Source organism: Prunus dulcis, chromosome 4, assembly GCF_902201215.1.
Source record: "Prunus dulcis chromosome 4, ALMONDv2, whole genome shotgun sequence".
Classification (NCBI taxonomy): domain Eukaryota; kingdom Viridiplantae; phylum Streptophyta; class Magnoliopsida; order Rosales; family Rosaceae; genus Prunus; species Prunus dulcis.
The window spans coordinates 18346900-18356282 of record NC_047653.1 but is presented as its reverse complement, the minus strand read 5'-3'; the positions used below and the strand labels follow the sequence as shown (position 1 = coordinate 18356282).

Sequence of the window (9383 nt, the reverse complement as noted above, 5' to 3'; positions counted from 1 at the left end):
AGTTGAAAAGTTAAAACTTGAAAACCAGCTCGCAAGTAGTGTATTATATATATTAGATTACATAGATTGTAATCACAAACTGACGACCAGTGTAGTGGTAAAGACGCTGCAGTTTTTCGGAAGGGGGCTGGGTTCGAGCCCCAGCGTGCGCAGATGTGTGGGTGAGTTTACATGTTTAATTTTTGAAAGTTCATATCGCGATATTATCGATAATATCGCGATATATTGACCATTTAAAGCAGGGTATTGAACGAAAATATCGTCGAAATTATCGATATATTGACGAGAAATTATCGATATATTGACGATAAATGGAAGGTTATGTGCGAAAATATCGTGGGTCCAAAAAAACGATAGTTTCGCCGATATTTCGGCGAAAATATCGAAATTTAATACTGTGAAGGTTACTTATTTATTTATTTATTTATTTATTTTTGGGTTTCAAGTCTGTTAACGGTTAATGCCTACCCTCTACCAAATGAGGACAAGGCCACAACATCATCACGCGCGCCATTGCGGTTGAGCCATTCACTCGTAGTCACACCTCCTATCCTATATATATGTATAAAATCCAAAAATCAAACCTTATTCCATCCAATCCAACAAATGCCCAATATTATTATAGATTATGTATAGATAAGAAGAGAAAGCAAATTACTTACTCATCAGCTTCCTCCCTTTCACTCACCCCCTCCTTCCTTCTTTCAATGGCTTTCTCACCCACAGCTTCACCATTCTCACACCTCCAATCTTCTTCCCTTCTTCCCATTTTCAGGCTTCAACACCCTCTTCTTCTCTCTCCTTCTTCTCCTTCTCCTTCTTCTTTCAATGCAAAACGCTTTGACAGCCGTCGCATCCACATTCGTGTTACTGCTTCTGCAACTGCCACTGTCGAGTCTGGAAATGGCGCTTTAGTTACTCAAGAAAAGAACTTGGACTCCATTTCCTATGGAAGGCAGTACTTTCCTTTAGCTGCTGTTGTTGGCCAGGTAAAATCTCATCTCTCTTTCATTCGAAAAATGGTGCTTTGGCTTTTTGATTCTGTATTTTGCTGGTGAAATATGGCGTGGGTTTTTATGTTTTCTGGTTTTACTCAAGTGGGTTTAGCTTTTGGAAAATTTTTTTTTGAAGGAATTCTGTCTTCGAAGTTTAATTTTTCGTTTATTTGTGAGTGTGGTATGGGTTGGTGTGTCATTTGGGTAAATTGATGTTGGGATGGTTTTCTCATAGATTTCACCCACTTTTTTTGGTTGGAGGCGATATATTTGGCATACATTTTATCAGGACTAATTTTGGAGCTGAATTTTCTATGAATTGGATATTAATTCTTAAATTGCAATGTGATTTTTTGTTATTCAAATATCACTTTTTTAAGCAGGTAAAATGTTGACAAATGCTAGCTATTGACATTTTTGATATCATGCTATATGTGACTTCTTTAATATCTGTATACCAATGATGTATTGTTTTGGAGGCTCAGTGTCCTATCAAATTTGTAAGCTAATAAGAAAAATACGTTCTTGAGTATGAGGGTTTCACTGGATTGCTAAAAGGTTTAACGAAAGCTCTGACAACAAGCGAATACAAACGGTGCTTCCATAGCTTAGGACATTAACCAAAAACTAAATGGGATAGTTTAGGTGTTGTGCATTCATGTCGAATTGCAACTCTCTACATCTTTAGATTGGTTGATGTTAGATATTTTCATTATCCATTTGTTATTATTCTTTTAGTATTATATGAACTTAGTTGTGTGTCCAGATTTTCAGTATAAGGCTAGTTAGGCGTGCATGGAGAAATAATGTCATAGGTCTGGAGTCCTTTGAATTTAATTTTGTTTTTGTTCTATTTCAAGCCAGCTGGCTGGATACAAATTTTTTTTTCCAGGTTTTAATACATATTAAATCTAGGATAACTGCCAACTTCTACCGTTGGTTTATTAGTGAAATTTCCATATATGTGCATTATTTTGAATACTTGTTATTTTATAGGATGCTATTAAAACTGCTTTGTTGCTTGGGGCTATAGACCGCGAAATTGGAGGAATTGCTATCTCCGGAAAGCGTGGAACAGCCAAGACAGTAATGGCACGTGGATTGCATGCAATTTTGCCACCCATTGAAGTAGTTGTTGGTTCAATGGCAAATGCTGATCCAGCCTGTCCCGAAGAGTAAGGATACTTAATGCTTACAGGTTATTTTGCGATCAGCATAGATAGAGGGGGTAATTAGGGATGTACACTCTCAGTTGATGACATGATTCACTTGCTTTTCTTCACTAAAGCAAAAACGAATTTTGGCTAATATAGTTTGTAACCTTTTTGGCACATGACAAGTTATGGAACTCTTTTTTTAATTTTTATGGAATGGTTTACTCAATTATGTGACTTCAGCAAGGGACACATCAATGGAACAGATTTACAGCTTGCTAAGATCACTTTAATCCATCTCTTGTCATAATGTCATCATAATGACCCATATATCAATTTAAAAAAAATAAAGAACCATGATTTTCTGTATAGATCCTATTTCAGTCAGAACCATGTGCAATTGATGGAAACAGTGGAGAGTGGCTGTTGGTTTGAAGTTTAAATATTTACTCATCTTTTAATGGCCTAGAAATTCTCAGACAAGAAGTTTTGATCAGATGTTCTGTTTGCACTTTCTCCAGTTGATCTTGTGCACTCTTTCAATGATAATGGTTTGGTTGTAATTCTTAAAGGTGGGAAGATGTTTTACCTGACTGCATGGAGTATGATTCTGCTGGTAATATCAAGACTCAGATTGTCAGGTCTCCTTTTGTTCAGGTACTTGTCATGGAAAGATCTTTTCCTATTCATATTATTTTCATGTAAACACGCTACTTTCACATTGTAGATTCCACTTGGAGTCACAGAGGACAGACTCATTGGGTCTGTTGATGTCGAGGAGTCTGTGAAAACAGGAACCACTGTTTTCCAGCCAGGCCTTCTTGCTGAAGCTCATCGAGGTGTATTATACGTTGATGAAATTAATCTTTTGGATGAGGGTATTAGTAATTTGCTTCTTAACGTATTAACTGAAGGAGTTAATATTGTGGAAAGAGAGGGAATCAGCTTTAGGCATCCATGCAAGCCTCTCTTGATTGCTACTTACAATCCGGAAGAGGGTGCTGTTCGTGAACACTTACTAGATCGTATTGCAATTAATTTGAGGTACAGATGCTTGTATTTACCTAATGGAACAAGTTATCTAATTTTTAAGCCTTCTCATTCTATTCTACTAATGGTGCACCCTTCTTTTGCAGTGCAGATCTTGAAATGAGTTTTGATGATCGTGTTGCAGCTGTGGGTATTGCAACACAATTTCAGGAACATAGTTCTGAAGTCTTTAAAATGGTTCAAGAAGAAACAGAATATGTAAAAACTCAGGTACACAGGCAGGAAAAAAAAAAAAAGTAGTTTGTTTGCACGCTAGATTGTTATTATCATGATGGAGGGGCTGGAGAGGGAGATTCTTGAGGATTTTATTTATTAGAAAAAAGAAGGATCTAATGCATTTTATTTATAAAGAAAGAATGGTCTGTGCATCTTTCTTTTAATGTTGGTCTTTAGATCTTGTTGATATATTGTTCCCGTGTCATTATTAGTCCTCATATTATATATTTTTTATTGTAAGAGATATTTCTAGTATTAAATTCAGTATCACGCATATGGTGGTAGGTGACAGAAAATTAATGTATAGTATTATGTACTAAATATACAAGAAAAAGAAGAACAACAGTATACTATCCTTTCCTTATTTACAGATTTGTTTGTCTTGCCCACATGCCTATTCATTCCTATTTGGTTGGATTCCTCGGTTCATGTTATGCCTTAGATGGAATAGCCTGTTTTTCTAGCTATTAGTTTCTAAAGATTAAGACAATTAACTCTTCTTTTTAAAGATTGTCTTTTCGAACAGTCTTCCTTTTAAGGGTATAATATTGGTATAGAATGTGATTCATGTTTCTTTCTTTTAAAAAAAATATGAAATCCCGCGTTTTTCCTTAGCATCAGCAGTACTAAGTTTTTTAAAGATAGGGCTGCACTTTTTAAAAGGCTCCAGACAAATCTGCTTTGAATGAGTATCCTTAAGGATGATATGAAACAAAGGGTCAAAAAACTATGTTTGATGAAACTAGAGTACCAACTTCACTCTTAAAATATCTTGAAAGATTATTGATATAGTCACACAGAAGCATGTGTACCCATAACTTGTGGGCAATAGATGAAATTTTTTTGATTCGTTTCCATAAAATTTACATGTTGCAGATCATTTTGGCAAGAGAGTATCTAAAGGATGTCGTTATAAGCAGAGAACAATTAAAGTACCTGGTTTTGGAAGCTCTTCGAGGTGGTTGCCAGGTTTATACTGTGAAACTCATTATTAAGATACGACAGGTTTTGCATGAGTTCTTCTTTCCTTTTGGTTATAATATTAGGTGAAGCCATGGATTGTTCTACCATTGCATTGCAACCTAGCTTGAGCTGCCATATGAATTGAAGACTAAATGCTTTCCCTCCCTCTCATTGCTTCCCTGGAACCTAAACTACCAACCTTTAGCATTGGCTATGCATTAGTGAAGCGTGACTCAATCCACATGGTATTTGCTAAATCTGAGTGATGATGCATTATGTACCACCTGCAAGACGCCTCTCTTCATCCACAAAAATATGGTTGAAACCCATTACCAGAGTTCTGACAATTTCTATTTAAACCATAGTGCCAATATATAGAAAAGTACATTTATGCAAATGCCCTCCGTTACCCCCTTCAGAGCTTTTGAAATATAGATCAGGATCATCAGACTTTTATAAGATTAAGGGTTTTCATACGAATTTTAATTTCTTTACCTATTGTTGCATAATCTCCCAACTTTTATTTTGGCATGCTGTCTTCAGTAGTTGAATGCAGCCCAAAACAGAAAGAATGCTATAGTTTTTATGCATGGGGGTTTGCCATGGGCGTTAAATGCCAGTTTGAAAGGAGTAAATTGGATGGTTAAGTGGAATTTTCTGTTTCACATATTCGGGCTCAGTTAACTTCAATCACCAAATTAATGTGCCTTTTTCAAGCAAACGGTTTTTGAAGGTCCTATCAATGTCATATATGTGCCCATATTTAGCATTCAAGAACACTTGTCAGGCCCAGGATTGGATGGGGGTGAACTTAAAATATTGCTGATCATTGTTGCAGTGATAAAAATTTAAAATACTAGGGCAACATGTGAGATCTGTAATGCTTATGAGTAAAATGTAATTTTATGTTTATAATTTATATTGCCCAAACATAATGTAAATAAACACATGCGAGATCTGTGACAGTCGAGGATAAATTGAAAAGCCAATGCTTATTTTTACAACTTAGAAAACACAAGGGAAATAGAGCTTGGTTTCCATGATTTTTATTGCCCCAACTGACCGTGGTGGTCATGACTCATGCCAAGTCGGATAAACAATCTCTTGAAAACAGGTGTAGCCCCTTACATCTTTCCATCCCCTGGCCTCATATTGGCAAGAGCCTAGGGGACCATCCTTTTTATTTTACCTGCTCTAATTCAACATGTCATCTTACTGATGTGGAGTCAAGGAAATTTCTATTCATATATCTTAACTTGACCATCTCTTAACATTTGTCCTTTTCTTTTGCTTCTGATTTTAACATGTTACTTGTTTGCTGTAACTGGACCAGAAATTAACCTTCAAAGTTTCATTGGGAATATCAGGGGCATAGAGCTGAGCTATATTCTGCTCGTGTTGCAAAATCCTTAGCTGCTCTAGAAGGACGAGAAAAAGTTAATGTTGACGACCTGAAAAAAGCTGTTAAGTATACTTCTTTCTGTCTTATCAAAAAATAATAAAAATGTTGTTAAGTGTACTTCTGAAAGGTTATGTACATTTCTTCTGCATAGGAAGCAAATGCGCTAGTTTATGTAACTCAATTTTTTTTATCTTTAGAAAAGAAAATGAGGCATATACTTATCTTTAAAAGCCTTCATTGAAATTGGCAAGCAGGGCCTGAGGCATCTAGTTTATGTAACTCAATTTGTTCATCATATTTCATGAATTAGCAGCTCACTTGAGTAATGAAATGACTTTTGCACTTTGCATCTTAATAGTTTTGTCTATCAGCATTCACATCATTACTTTTTCAATTGGCGAGCATATACAACAAATTTTCATTATGACAGTACCTATTGCAGGTAGAACTGGTCATTCTTCCTCGTTCAATCATCACTGAGAACCCACCAGAACAGCAAAATCAACAGCCTCCACCTCCACCACCTCCTCCACAAAATGAAGAATCCGGGGAAGAGCAAAATGAGGAGGAAGAACAAGAGGTTTGTTAACATTGAATAAAGTTTAAACTTCACGTACAGATCAGTGCAGATGGCTTCTTTTGTTTCTAAGTGACTATTGCTATAAATCAAGTAATAATTGTGGTGTTTTACAATTCAGTTTTTGGTTTTAATATTTTTCTACCAGATTTAACAGGGAAACACAGGTTTAATTTTTATGCACACTTCCTTATGTAACCAGGATGAAAATGATGAAGAAAATGATGAAGAGAATGAACAAGAGCCTCAAATTCCTGAAGAGTTTATCTTTGATGCAGAAGGGGGTTTGGCGGATGAGAAGCTTCTTTTTTTTGCACAACAAGCGCAGAGACGCAGAGGGAAGGCTGGGAGAGCAAAGAATGTTATATTTTCAGAAGATAGAGGTCGATATATTAAGCCAATGCTTCCAAAGGTTACTACTCCCATCTTAGAGTTTCAGAAATTTTAGAAATGTTTGCTTTGAAAAATTTTATTGACTGTATTCATCTTTTCTGAACAAGCTTTGTCTTTAACAGGGCCCTATAAGGAGATTAGCTGTTGATGCGACCCTTAGAGCTGCTGCACCATATCAAAAGTTGCGTAGGGAAAAGAACACTCAAAGTGGTAGGAAAGTGTTTGTGGAAAAAACTGATATGAGAGCGAAGAGAATGGCACGAAAGGCAGGAGCACTGGTATATTGACACCATACTTTAATTACTTGCACTCATCCTTGTGCTTTTAGTATATGTATATAATATATGCATATACATATATTTACATGGTGTCTGGATGTGATGAATGGCTTATGATGGAAAAGTGCTCTCAATATTTTTCGTATAAGATTTTTTGAGCCTCAGTTTTGGCATAGGTTGCCATACTGCATGAAATCCATAAAATTTGATAATCAGCTGTGGAGAAACTTTGACCAAATAGTTTACCCTTTTTAATGGCATCTTAAATTATTCAAGTATTGTTGGTCAAAAAGTTCCTCATGCAAATGCTTAGCATAGTGAAACACTTTTCATTTTACTTCATGGCAGGTTATATTTGTTGTTGATGCAAGTGGAAGCATGGCATTGAATAGAATGCAGAATGCAAAAGGAGCAGCACTCAAGTTACTAGCAGAAAGTTATACAAGCAGAGATCAGGTGACAAAAACTTTCGTACTTAATTTAAAAGATGCGACTACCATAAGTTTAGTCTGAAGGAGATTTCTTCTGACTTTTTCTTGCTGAGAAAACCCAAAAAAAAAAAAAAAATTATTGAGAAGAAGAAAAGCAGAGTTTGTACCAGTGCAGAGCGTTTATAGGGCTGGCTATTAACTGGTACTCAATTTGATGACATAATAACAGTAGGATATAGATTCCAGCCATGTTCTGGAGATTGCACTTTCCACTTGCTTCATACATGTGATGAATCAGATGTTTCCCTGAATTTCTATAAGAATTTGATTTAGGTATTCTATGTGTGCTTCTGATCAGAAAACCGTGAAAGCAAACATAATAAGATATTTGTTACTATGTCTATACCGATAATTACCTTGTAATGTGTTAAACTGGTAATGTCCTTTAGGTTTCTATCATTCCTTTCCGTGGAGATTCTGCAGAAGTTCTTCTGCCTCCTTCTAGATCAATTTCAATGGCAAGAAGACGTCTTGAGAGACTTCCATGTGGTGGAGGTTCTCCCCTTGCCCATGGTCTGACCACGGTATGTAAATTCCCTTCCGAGTACTAGGATCTCCACCCCCACGTAACTGACTATATTCTGAATTTAAACTGCTTAGGCTGTTAGGGTTGGACTAAATGCAGAGAAGAGTGGTGATGTTGGACGTATCATGATTGTTGCAATAACGGATGGTAGAGCCAATATATCACTAAAAAGATCCACTGACCCTGAAGCTGCTGCTGCTAATGATGCTCCAAGACCGTCGTTGCAGGAGTTGAAGGTAAATCCTGAGTGCTTTGGTTGGCATATTAATTGTAGCAAGCCTGGACCTCACAGCCCACGGCCTTAATGAGATGATGGTCTATGCCAAGCCTCACTGTCAGAATTGAGCAACCTGATCTGAGATTGCATGAGACTTTTCCCAAAAATTATATTAATAATTTAATATCTGAAGGAAAGGGTAATACACAAATTGCTTTTGAATTATCAGATACCATCTTTCTAATGATAAACACAAGACCCATATATTTTCCGGACACTCAAAACATAAGGTGCTAGTGTAGTTGCGCATTTCTACCCTCAGTTTATTTCTCTATTGCATTCACTTGTGGTAATTCTATTGGTGCTTCTTAATGAAGGATGAGATTCTTGAGGTTGCTGGTAAAATCTACAAATCAGGGATGTCTCTCCTCGTCATCGACACTGAAAATAAGTTTGTTTCAACTGGTTTTGCTAAGGAGATTGCCAGAGTGGCTCAAGGTTCTGTCCAACTTATTCTATCACCTATTGTTCTTCATCTGTGAAGACTGTAACATAATCTCATTATAAGATTTTCTCTGCAGGAAAATATTATTACTTGCCAAATGCGTCAGATGCTGTAATCTCAGCTGCAACAAAGGACGCTTTATCAGCCCTGAAAAGCACATGAAGCATCAGAAATTGTTGTTTTATGTTGTTCCATTTCGGCTAGTTTGGCCATAAAAGCAGCTAGTTCCTATAAAAATATATTTTCTTCTATTGGAACAGAACAAGGACATGAGGGGACGCACAATTTGGGGACAGCATATCTCAACCATAAAAAATATGCAACTTTGTTCATTCTTCTTCTATTTCCGGCGTTTCTCACTCTCCTCCATTCCTATCTCTCTCAGTCACTCCATCACCCATACGCCATGTATTGATTTCTTTCTCTCTCTTTTTTTCTAATATATTCAAACTGAGGATGGAAAAGGATAATACTTTGTCATAATGGAATGATTCAATGAGGAGAGAGATTTCTCAGATCTGGAGGAGAGAGACGCTGGAAATTTTTTCTCCCCAACACCGAACCTTCAGTATTCCTAGACACAACCGAAGCTGAGCCAATCACTCTCCGTTACACC

At 36.6% G+C, this 9383-nt stretch overlaps 1 protein-coding gene across 3 annotated transcripts; it reads left to right on the top strand.

Annotated features, from left to right (window-relative positions):
- Positions 1–587: 587 nt before the first annotated feature.
- LOC117624616 (magnesium-chelatase subunit ChlD, chloroplastic) lies at positions 588–9110 on the top strand. 3 transcript variants are annotated; one of them, XM_034355973.1, is made up of 15 exons: positions 588–989; positions 1992–2170; positions 2722–2806; positions 2877–3193; positions 3286–3409; positions 4292–4384; positions 5746–5841; positions 6223–6360; positions 6560–6769; positions 6873–7028; positions 7377–7484; positions 7909–8043; positions 8120–8281; positions 8640–8760; positions 8844–9110. In XM_034355973.1, the coding sequence occupies exons 1-15, from the start codon at positions 708–710 to the stop codon at positions 8927–8929; spliced, it is 2292 nt and encodes a 763-aa protein (XP_034211864.1). In that variant the 5' UTR covers positions 588–707; the 3' UTR covers positions 8930–9110. The 3 variants fall into 3 exon arrangements, with proteins under 3 accessions (XP_034211864.1, XP_034211865.1, XP_034211866.1); XM_034355975.1 differs by having other exon boundaries at positions 901–989; positions 2029–2170; XM_034355974.1 differs by lacking the exon at positions 5746–5841 and having other exon boundaries at positions 607–989.
- The last annotated feature ends 273 nt before the right edge of the window (positions 9111–9383 follow it).

Excerpts from the sequence above, each read along its gene's own strand:
- LOC117624616 (XM_034355973.1), top strand. The coding sequence starts at position 708 with ATGGCTTTCTCACCCACAGCTTCACCATTCTCACACCTCCAATCTTCT. Across the intron at positions 3,194-3,285 it reads CGTATTGCAATTAATTTGAG|TGCAGATCTTGAAATGAGTT; the intron begins GTACAGATGCTT and ends CTTCTTTTGCAG. Across the intron at positions 8,044-8,119 it reads TTGCCCATGGTCTGACCACG|GCTGTTAGGGTTGGACTAAA; the intron begins GTATGTAAATTC and ends TAAACTGCTTAG.